We start from the raw sequence: 11,679 nt of genomic DNA, 5'->3' as shown, positions 1-11,679 counted from the left end.
TTTCTAACTCTCTATCCCTCTCCCTTCCTCTCTATAAAAAATCAATAAAAAAATTTTTTTTTTTAAAGAAAAAGCACTCAGGTTTCTAAAGAGTTCTCTTATTATTTACAAGTCAGTGTCTCTTGCTCTCATTCTCTGCCCACTCTTGGGTTTGGAAGTTCCACATAGTCTTTTCACATTCACAGAGTGCTTCACAGGCAAGCAGCCTGGTACACCCTGGGAACTTATTGTTAATCCTCTTGACAACTCAACAAAAGAGATTTAGTAGTCCAATTTATAGAAAAGAATACTAAGATTAGGGTCAGGGATACTTGCTCAAGGTTAGATATACTATGTTAGAACTGAAATTCAAACCCAAGTTGTTTCACCTAAGTCCATGCTCCCCAAACCCCCAACTTTTTAAAAAACACAGTGCTATGTTGCTGCCATACTGCTGTGCTTCATTTGCAGTAAGGAAGGACATGTAATAGTCTCCTTTGTCTGGGATCAGAAAACAAGCCTGTGTAAGAGATGAGATGTATGTAGACATTTATAGTGGCTGTGATCTCCCTCTCTCCTGATTCTGCCATCTGTCTAGTTAGTATATGGTTCCTTAAGTTTGTAAAGTCTTCACATAATTTGGTGGGGTTTTTTTTGCAAATGTGAAGGAAAAGAATTCAGTTTTATTTAAATCAAATTTTCAGAAAGTCTATGACCCATAAATTGTTAAGAACCATCACCCTAGGCAGTCTGTATCCCAATGACTCTAGGCTGCTGGAATTCCACCTGTCTGCTGATGTCATTAACTTCTTCCCACAACTAGACTTTCCCTGCACTCACCACCAAAATCATTCCTTCTCAGTCCTGGAAGGGCATCCAAATCACCTCTAGATCCTTTAAAAATACAGGTGTTCAGGTCCCTTCTCAGACCTTTTGATGTCTGATCTCTGGGAATGGAGCTCAGAAATCTGTATGAATAAGAAGCACAATGATTCTGACATAGAGTTCAAAGCACAATTTTTGTAAATTGGATTGAACAAAACAGGACACTTCATGCATGTCCTGGTGCAGAATAATCCGGAGGGAGACCCGGAGTAGACTCAGTCCTCCCACAGGATTCATCACCAGCTAGGTCCAGCCTCTATTCTGCTAAGGCATGCAGAAAGCCCCACACGCATCTTTTGGTGCTTCACTCTCCTTCAGAAAGATTCTATTGCATTGCCTACTGTTTCTGAGACTGGTGTGTGTTTAGTGCTGCAAGTCTTTAGTTATGATGTTGAAAAAAACCAACAACATCTGTTGGGGTCCAGCCCCAGCAGGTCCAGGGGTTCCCAAAGGTGTGGACAGAGTCGGCGAAGAAGGAGCATCCCACACGCATCTTTTGGTGCTTCACTCTCCTTCAGAAAGATTCTATTGCATTGCCTACTGTTTCTGAGACTGGTGTGTGTTTAGTGCTGCAAGTCTTTAGTTATGATGTTGAAAAAAACCAACAACATCTGTTGGGGTCCAGCCCCAGCAGGTCCAGGGGTTCCCAAAGGTGTGGACGGAGTCGGCAAAGAAGGAGCGTCACGGAGACAGCATTCAGTTGATCAGCATAGGGAGGTTCTTTTTTTATTCTCCTTTTACATCTGTATTTATACCATTTGATTTTAATCCTATGCATTCTATTCCAAAGGTTAGGGCATTTGTTATCTCCATCCAAGGTCACTACTCTATTGTTCTGTTAAGCTACAAGGAAGTAACTGAAGGAGATTATCCTAAATAAAGATTGTGTAGCTTAAGCGTGATTGTTGTAGTTAAAGTGATTAACTACCTGCCTGGCACTTAGTTAAGGGGTTTTACCGATTCCCTTCCTTAGTCCTGTTAATCCCTAACTCCAGGGAAAAATCCCCACCTGGGGAAACAACCTTTCCTGGAGAGGCGACCTTGGTTAAAACACATAGTGCTAAGAAGGGGAGCAAACATATTAAGAACAGTATGCCATATACCCCAGGTCCCTTGAAACATATGCTGTGCAGATGTTTCTTCCCTGCAGCGACTGTGTCAAGCAGCAAGGATGGACTGGCTTCCGGCAAATTCCCCCTTTTCTATTTTTTAAATGGTAGCGCGTAAATCAGCGGCCACCTCTCGGATTGGGTTGTTTAAGACTTGGAAGACCTGTTTGTGACTTTACCAACAGGTAAGTCCGAGGCTTAACCCTATATCAGCTCCCCACAAGCATCCTGAAGATGTTTTGACAAATCAGTTTGACATTTGAGCTATCTTCTTCCTGAGAGAATAAAAAAGACAGTTCCAAGGAGTTTCTGGAAAACGATTGTTCAACTAAGCTTTCACATGGCTGATTTTGTTCTGGGTAGTCAATGTTTCTACCACTTGATAGCAAATTGAAGTTTTTCTTTCTCATTAATTCATGTCTGCTAGAAATGCTTGACATTTTCCATCCATGCAGGTTCTGATGACGTCACTGTTATCCTCTCATCTATTCACCTTTGTAACAGGACGAGATGTTCATTCATGGACATAAAGAGAGATGACTGCTGGAAATGGACTTGTGGTTTTCCATTACTTTTTGTAATCGTGACTCGGTTCACTATGATGATCTATCATTTTCTCTTTGTTTCAGACAACTATCAGAATTGTCAGCTAACACTTACTGAGAACTATGGTTTGTTTGGACACCTTTGCCTTTCTTTTCCTCCCACCCTCCCTCTTTATTTTCCACTCATCTTGTGGGTAGAAGAGGAATCTATTTTTATAACCATACCTACCCGCCTCCTTTGCTTATTTGGCCTCTGGAGATTTGATTTTCTTTTGGAAACATGCTCAGTATTTTAGGCTGCTAAGATGTGCTGAAACATGAGCCAATTAATGCTGTTCTTATTGACAAGTTCTCGAAACTTGCAGGGTTCATTCTGCAAGAATGATTTACAGGCTGTATGTTAGAACGTCAAACAAGTGGAAACAATTAGTAGCACTAATGTCTGAACCCCAGGCTTACCACTGAGGGAGGGAGATGATTGATTAAAACACCCATCTGTCCCAAAGATGTTTCCAGCTTGCTTGCCTAGTTGTTTGTGAATCAAATGGGTTCAGTGATGGTGCTGCTTGTCTAGCTATTTGTCTATTTCTCAAAATCATTGGTTGTGTGCATATTTACCATGATATCTTTGCGAAATGGGGTTTTATTTTTAGATACTATAGATAATTCAGCAATGTGTGTAGTACATTTTATGTACTAGGAACATGTATTTTGCAATTGTCACCAGTTCTAAGAATTGTGTAATCAGTGAGTTTAGTACATAATTTTCAAATGAGTGAGTGGACTTCTATTTTGGCAATAATTTGATGTTAGAGAAAGAATAGGTTTGTCTGAATGTGAATTCATCTCTATTTACATAATGAAAGATGGAAGCATTCTGCTACTATAATCAAGTTCTTTTTCATCCAAATCATGAGGATGTACTAGTACAGCATTGGGAATATAGTTAACAATATCACAACAACTTTGTAAGGTGACTTATCATGCTGATCTCTTTGTAAGGTACGTAAATGTCGAATCACTATGTTGTACATCTGGGACTAATATATAATATTATATGTCAACTGTAATTTTAAAAAATTCTTTCTTAAAATACCCTTAACCTACTTATTTTTTCTAAATAGTGATGCTATACTTGATTTTTTACAGAGAGGAAGGGAGAGGGATAGAGAGTTAGAAACATCGATGAGAGAGAAACATCGATCAGCTGCCTCCTGCACACCTCCTACTGGGGATGTGCCCGCAACCAAGGCACACGCCCTTGACCAGAATCGAACCTGGGACCCTTCAGTCCGCAGGCTGACGCTCTATCCACTGAGCCAAACCGGTTAGGGCGACTCTAAGATTTGAAAGGGAACTTAAACAATAATGCTACCAAATGGTCAGCCAGTCAGCTGCTTCCAAGACAAGAAAATATTTAAGAGACAGACGGGCTGACTATTGGATGAAATAAAGGAGTAAAAGAAAATTTTCCTTTTTATGGGAAAGGCAGACAGTATTACTTTTTACTTTTACTCCTTTACTTGACAGTTTTTTCTAGGCTCAGCCTATTGGGCCTGTGGCTTTCTGCTTTAGGGACTCTGGTCACTTTAAAGCCATTAATTCATACCATTTGGGGGCTTTACTAAGCTACCAGTCAGCTTCAAACTTCACCTACATGCTAAGCCTAAGAGGTGTGGGTTTCTGGGGGTGTAATTTCCTTAAGGGTTATTTTTTGTTGTTGTTTGTTTGTTTTTACTGATTTAGTTGTACATAGTTGGGACAAATTAAGAGTTACAAGTATAGAAATGAAAATCATTTGCCTGCTCTGGTTTGGAATTTATTGAATTACCTCTGACTTCAGTAAAATTTTGGAGCTTATTTTTAAAAACTTGTAAGTTATTCTTATCTTGTTCTAATGAGAATACAAATCCAGTCAGGTACATTAATTATTCTGTGATACAGATGAAAAAGATAGGAACTCGGCCCACCCAGGCAGGACTCGGTATGTGAGTTATCATTTAGCAATGGTTTGATAGATTGTGTGCCCTGGGAAGTGACTGGAAACTGGGTAGTTACACTAAATTGTGGAAAAATTGATGCAACAGGAAAACTGTACTTTCTGAGTCCACACTATGCACCCTTTGCAAATACTATGATTCCTCAGTTGCAGGATCAGGAACTCAGGGTAACTACTGTGTAAAAAGGAAAATGAATTAGTGAGTAAGGAAAGTAAGATGTGTGTAAAAACAACCATCCTTAAACGTACTGACAAATAGTCCGCAATGCCTTTTCTTCCGTTGCTAGGGGAGAGATGAGCCAGTACGTGCGCATTACCCACTGCATCCGCAAGGAATGACGTACCTGCTCACCCTGGGATTTGCTCTCTGTAGACTTTGTAAACAGGCATGCCTGCTGTCGTCCATTTAACAACCTGTTGTAAACTCTATTTATATAGCCCCAGGAAAGAAAATTAAGTGTTGATGAAAAGCTGTCACTCCTTTGTTAAGTAAATTGAAGTTAAATGGACAGAGGGAGGCTTATTTCAAGTTCAAAGCCTTCAATTTTATGTCATTTTCTGAAGGCAGTCTCTTCGGAACCCTTTGTGTAGGCTTCACAACAAAAATAGCCTAGGGAGCTGCTTGCCTAGAGAGGTTTTGTGGTTCTCTCGTGACCATGGAGATTAATCTTGTTCCTGGCGAATCAGCTGTTCACAACACTGCTGCCTTCATTCCCAAAGAAGGATTCCCAGCCCTGCCGGAGAATGTCGGATACATCAACAAGCACCGAGTCCTCTCAATATTCCGCCTGGGTACGGGCTTCCTGACACTAACTCAAGTCCCTTTTAGTTATTCATTTATGCCCTTCCCTGTTCCAGAAAGGTGTTCAGGCACCGGGGCTGCACCTGCATCCCAAGGGCGTGCTGTACTGTCTGTCAGGCTGTTGGGAGGATGGGATTAAAAACAAGACCATACATTTACTCTTTGACTCATGAATTTATTTAATTGCTACTTTTTGCGCTCTTACTATGTTTCCAGCTCTACGCTGGGCATGGATGATACACTAGGGACCTAAAATAGATACCATCTCTGTACTACTAGACCATACAGTCTTGGGATAGGGAATTAAACAAGCAACCACACTGATTAATGTATATTTTCAAACTGAGATACTGAAAATAACAAAGGAAGTGGGGTTAGACTAAACATACTCTGAGAAAACCATATTTATCCATGATCAGAAGCATGTGAGGTCAAGATGTGTGTGTGAGAAGAGCTCATAGGCAAGAGCGCATCATGTTGTCGAAGGAAGTGTGGCTGAAAGATGGAGAGGGGAGGATGGTGCCTGAGGAAGCAGGGAGGTGGATCAGACATGACCACGTGGGACAAAAACATTTTTGGGGGGGAAAATATATTTTTTATTGGTTTCAGAGAGGAAGGGAGAGGGAGAGAAAGATAGAAACATCCATGATGAGAGAGAATCATTGATCGGCTGCCCCCTGCTCCCCTCTTACTGAGGATCGAGCCCGCAACCCAGGCATGTGCCCTGACCAGGAATTGAACCATGACCTCCTGGTTCATAGGTTGACCCTCAACCACTGAGCCACACTGGCTTGGCAGGACTTAAAAATCTTGTAGAGAATTTTGGGCTTTATGATAAATGCAAATGAGAAGTTAACTGATGGATTTTTAGGCCTTAGAGGGGACCCCATGGGGGTTGTATTTGAAATGATAACTCTCGCTTTGGGAGGGCAAAGGATCAGAAAGGAGCCACAGAGGCCATAGGAATATTCCAGTTTAGACTCTGGAAGCCAGTTGTTTATGATCCAACATTCCTTCATCGTTGCCTTACTCTGGAACACTGTTCTGTGCATGTCTGTGTCCTCCAGACCCTACATTCCTCGAGTTTAGGAATGCTGCTTTATTTGCTTTTGGGTTCCTTGTAGTGTCTCACACCAGAATTTGAACATATACATCCAACAAATGCTATAGCCAATCTGTAGCTCTTCTCCATCCCAGAAGGCCTGTCAGTAGGCTTATAAGACTACAGTCCATCTATATTCTAGTGATAGCATTATCTAGTGATCTAATTTATCCCTGAAGACAAAGATAAAAATACCATTGCCTTTTCTTTTGCTACCTCATATGTGCCTTGCATTTTATTTCCACTTATTAAGTTCTTCTATAAAATGACCTTTACAGTCCTATCTTCATGTCAACCTAAAGCATTGACATTATTATTTCTATCTCCTCACAAATACAATAGACGCATTGGGGAAGATTTGTTCCTGAGGGCAATTTCCTAGAGAGTCACAGAAGCAAAACCATACTGGAAATTTCCTGAACCAGAAAATCAGGAGTTGGCAACGTAATTGAATAAAGTAGGTTAGGGAGTGGTACCGCCTTTGGTAGAACTGGGAGAGCAGGAGTTAATCCCACAGCATTCGAATTCAAATGCAGACCACACCGTGACAGCCATACAAAACATTAGGGGGGGCTAAGTGACTATTAAAGATGTTTTTTGTGTGTTTTGTTTTGTTTTTTAATCCAGAGAAGTAATAGAAAGTTGCAGTGTGCCCATCTACTCTTATGGGTTGTGGGCCAAGCTCTTTTGAGTGACCGAAGCTTCAAAGCTGTGTTGGGTGAAGTAAGGGAGCAGGGCCAGAATGCCTCCAACAGTGCCGTTCTCTCAGAGAACTGCCAGGCGGGCTGTAATGTTCCTCTGGCTGCCAGCACTCTGTTTCCTTCCACAATGGACTGCTCCAGTTTCTCCTGCCCCAGTCAGATGAATACAACCCACTCAGGGGAAGGTACAAAGCATGGGAGTTTGACAGAAACGAAGAAGGTTCTTAGGGCTTTTGAAATCACACATCTCCTGGGCAAGTCTCAGGGAGGTGGTTATATTAGGGTTTCCCTGAAAGTAGAAAACGAGGGCATATAAATAACACTGACCCTGCTCCCGCCTGATCCTTAGAAGAAGATGAGCTTAAGCTCGGGCTGAGAGGTCACACAGGGCATGGCTTTCTGTGGCGAGCAGTCACTTAAATCACACACTCAGGAATCGTGAAATCACACATCTCCTGGGCAAGTCTCAGGGAGGTGGTTATATTAGGGTTTCCCTGAAAGTAGAAAACGAGGGCATATAAATAACACTGATCCTGCTCCCACCTGATCCTTAGAAGATGAGCTTAAGCTCAGGCTGAGAGGTCACACAGGGCATGGCTTTCTGTGGTGAGCAGTCACTTAAATCACATACTCAGGAATCAGATGCAAAGAACATTTAGTAAAAAGGTGAAAGATTTATACGTTCTGAAGAGAAACACTGGAGTGCAAAGAACATTTAGCTAATGTATTTCCAGGATAAAAATAATTCCAACTTTATAAAAAAATTTTTTTTTTATTGATTTCAGAGAGGAAGGGAGAGGGGGAGAGAGAGAGAAACATCAATGAGAGAGAATCATTGATCGGCTGCCTCGGCATGCCCTACACATGCCCTCAACCCAGGCATGTGCCCTGACCAGGAATCTAACTGTGACCTCCTGGTTCATAGGTCGACACTCAACCACTGAGCCATGCCAGCTGAGCATTTCCAACTTTTTTTTTTAAACCCAGGTGAGCAGTCCTAGTGGTTTTGTAGCTGGGGCCGTCTTTCCCACTGCTGAGAGTGGATGAAGCAGAAAGGAGCGGAGCTACAGGATTCACTGAGGTCGCTCGGCAATTTTATTTCTCCCCCTAAAAGGCAATGGAGAGCAGCAGAAATGGGCCACTGTGACTTAGGTTTGAATTCTGGGTCCTTCAGCAAAACATCCTCTTTGGGCTGCATTTGTACAAAAGGATAATCCGATATCTGTCTTCCACATTTTGGTGGACTGCTGTCAAGAGAAGACTAGATGATGTGTACCAAAGCACCTCACAATGACAAGATAATGTCACACAATAATAATATTAAAATAATTATGGCAAACACATAGCACTTGTTATTCACCAGGCCTTTTGTAAGCATTTACACTTACTATTTCACTTAGTTTTTATAGTCACCTCATGAGGTAGAATCTGTCATCTGATCTACACGTGGGTAAACAGAGCCACAGAGCCGAAGTAAGTTGTTCAAGGCCAGCCAGTAAGAATTGGTGCTAGGATTTCAATCACACAGAAGTTTAATCACTTTGGTTAAAAAAAAAAATAAAGTGTAGACTTCTAACTAAATGAGAAGATACGTACTTGAATCCTAGCTTTAGGACTGTGATCAGGCCTCTTAAGCCATCAGAACTTCAGTGTGCTCATCTTCAAATAGAGATGGATAATAATATCCACTTTTAGATGTTTGGGGAGGACTAACTAAGAAAACATGCAAGTTCAGTGTCTGACCAATAGGAGGCACACAGCGTATTATCGTTATTAGTTATTGGGGAAGCGGTGGTGTATTTGTCTGCTCCATCTGCCATAAAAATATACCACAGACTGGGTGGCTTAAACAACAGAAATTTATTTCCTCACAGTTCTGGAAGCTAAAAGTCTAAGATCAAGGTGCCAGCAGGGTTGGTTTCTGAGGAGACCTCTCCTCCTGGCTCGCGGGCATCTGCCTTCTCCCTGTGTCCTCACAGGGCCTTTTCTCTGTGCAGCTGGGAGAGATGAGAGGGATCTATGGTGTCTCCTCCTCCTCTTATAAGTACACCAGTCCTGTTGGATTAGGGCCCCACCCCTATGACCTAATTTAACCTTAATCCTCAAAGCTTTTATGTGCAAATACAGTCACGTTGGAAGTTAGGGCTTCAACACATGAATTTGGAAGATACAATTAAGTTCATAAGAAGTGGGTGACTAGGGAGAGAGAAATAGAAGAACAGAAGGGGAGTTTGGAGTATTTTGATATTTAAGGTCGATTTCTTCGGCATCAGTTCTGGAGGGAAATGAAGTTGTCAGCTTTGTGTAATAAACTAGTAGATGTATAATGTTTTTTGCACTGTATGTCATTTGCCTTCTAATGGGTGCTATAGAAAACATCTCTATACTCTTTTATCTTGTAGGTGAGCCTGAATTTAAATACATTGGGAATATGCATGGTAATGAGGCTGTTGGGCGGGAACTGCTCATTTTCCTGGCCCAGTACCTGTGCAATGAATACCAAAAAGGGAACGAGACCATCGTCAAGCTGATCCATAACACTCGGATTCACATCATGCCTTCGCTGAACCCTGATGGCTTTGAGAAGGCAGCATCTCAGGTGAGTGTGAGCCAGCGCAGAGCAGGCATGCTGCCTTCACTTTGTATTTTTGTATACATGGGCTTATCTACAAGTAATGCACTCACATAAAGCTTACACACCATGCAGTAGGAGGGTACAAGTCTTATGTTTTACTGGTAAGGAAAAAATTCAGTAGGTAAGAGATGATGGGTAAGAGTTTCTTCAGCAGAGATTGCGAATGAGAAATCAGTATTTAATCAGTGTTTTGTTTTGTTGTTAAAGAAATCATATCTACTCATCCATGTTTGTGACTAGGTCAGTTTCCTTCTAAACCTCTACAAGTAAAAAAATAAGTAAAAAAACACACAACTCTAGAAGCATGAAAATACCTACTGCTCTGTATTGGAGAATGATACCATCGCTGTATCTCAGTGATTTTCAATCTTTTTTTTTTATCTCATGGCACACACAATCACTAAAATTCTGCTGCACACCAGAAAATATATTTTTTGTTGATCTGACAAAAAATAGGTATAATTTTGATTCATTCACACCAGAGGGCAATTGTTATGTTGGCTGTTCTCATTTTTTAAATTTGGCAATCTAAGCCTTGGAAAAGAGGTTAGTGCACCTGATTAAATAGTCAGGTATTGCATGTTTTAAAAATTCTTACAACACATCAGTTGCTGTGTCTGAATAAATTGATATCATTGCGCCCTCTACTGAAAACAAAGAAGAAATATATTTTTGCCCAGAGAAATGGTTCACTGATGTTTTATCAGTGTCTATCTATGATGAGTAAAGTAAAACAAAACAAAACAAAACAAAACAAACCCCTCCTACCTCTAAAACCCTTCCTACCTTTAAAATTAATTAAATTTTTTTTAGCTGTTTGAGAAACTGGAAAGTAATGGTGTTTTAAGAGAAGATATATGGTAAGTGTTCTCTTTTTTTTGGACAGGGACATTATATTTGCTGTTTTCAATACTTTGAGATAATTCTCTTATATATGAGAACATATTAAAATATATATTTGCTATATTTAGCTAAAGTTAAGAAGTCAATTTGTAGCTTAAAAAGAAAAGATCCAGTGACCTGACATTATAAGAAACCCAGACAGTGAATTTCTGTAAGTAAATGCGAGCCGCAGTTTGCCGACCACTGGTCTAAGGTATCTGAGCTTACATGACCTCAGAAATATGGAAATTATCTATAGCAGAGATTTGATATAATTTAATAGTAAAAAAATCTACATTATGGAATAGAACTGAATATCTTAGAAATTCATTAAATTTCCAGGTTATACCATTAGTGAAATGGCCTTAAAGTTGAACAGAAATTTCTCCAACTAATAAAGCTCTAGAACTTTTGTTCTAGAGCTCATGCTCTTTTCACGGAGACTATAAGAGGGAAGCATATTATTAATATGTAAATAACTAAAATCTACATTATGGAATAGAACTGAATATCTTAGAAACCCATTAAATTTCCAGGTTATACCATTAGTGAAATGAAGACCTTAAAGTTGAACAGAAATTTCTCCAACTAATAAGGCTCTAGAACTTTTGTTCTAGAGCTCATATTCTTTTCACGAAGACTATAAGAGGGAAGCATATTATTAATATATAAATAACTGATGTTAAACTCATTTTAAGTTTCTCATCTTATTTAGTAATTTATTCTTTTGAATATTTAAAAATAAGTTGCTCTTATTTACAGAGGCAATAAATATTTTATTTAAACCTTACTATAGAGTAGTATGATTTGAAACACGTCATCTATTACCAGCTAATATATGTTGACTTTTTTGCAATTTGATGATAAATACCGTTTAAATGCTATTATTATTGTTAATGTTTAAAATACTTATTGAAAATATTTTCAAAATAGCCATAACAATTATTTTAAACCTGATTTCTTCATGTTTATATCAGTAAAATAGTGAAATGCCATTTATGGGAGGATATTGTTGAAATAAATAATTAATCTCAATAAAT

General features: G+C 39.8%; 1 protein-coding gene across 1 annotated transcript in view; it reads left to right on the top strand.

Moving 5' to 3' along the window:
- Positions 1-11,679, top strand: part of CPE (carboxypeptidase E) — a gene marked incomplete at its 5' end in the record, with an annotated part of 87,565 nt that overhangs the window by 49,259 nt on the left and 26,627 nt on the right. The window contains one exon of the mRNA XM_014535021.1: positions 9,525-9,721. Within this exon, the coding sequence (XP_014390507.1) occupies positions 9,525-9,721 (197 nt within the window). The remainder of the gene's footprint in view (positions 1-9,524; positions 9,722-11,679) is intronic.

This window comes from Myotis brandtii, unplaced genomic scaffold (assembly GCF_000412655.1).
Source record: "Myotis brandtii unplaced genomic scaffold, ASM41265v1 scaffold136, whole genome shotgun sequence".
In the NCBI taxonomy this organism is placed as follows: Eukaryota; Metazoa; Chordata; class Mammalia; order Chiroptera; family Vespertilionidae; genus Myotis; species Myotis brandtii.
The sequence above is the reverse complement of the archived record's forward strand: the minus strand, read 5'-3'. Positions and strand labels throughout refer to the sequence as shown.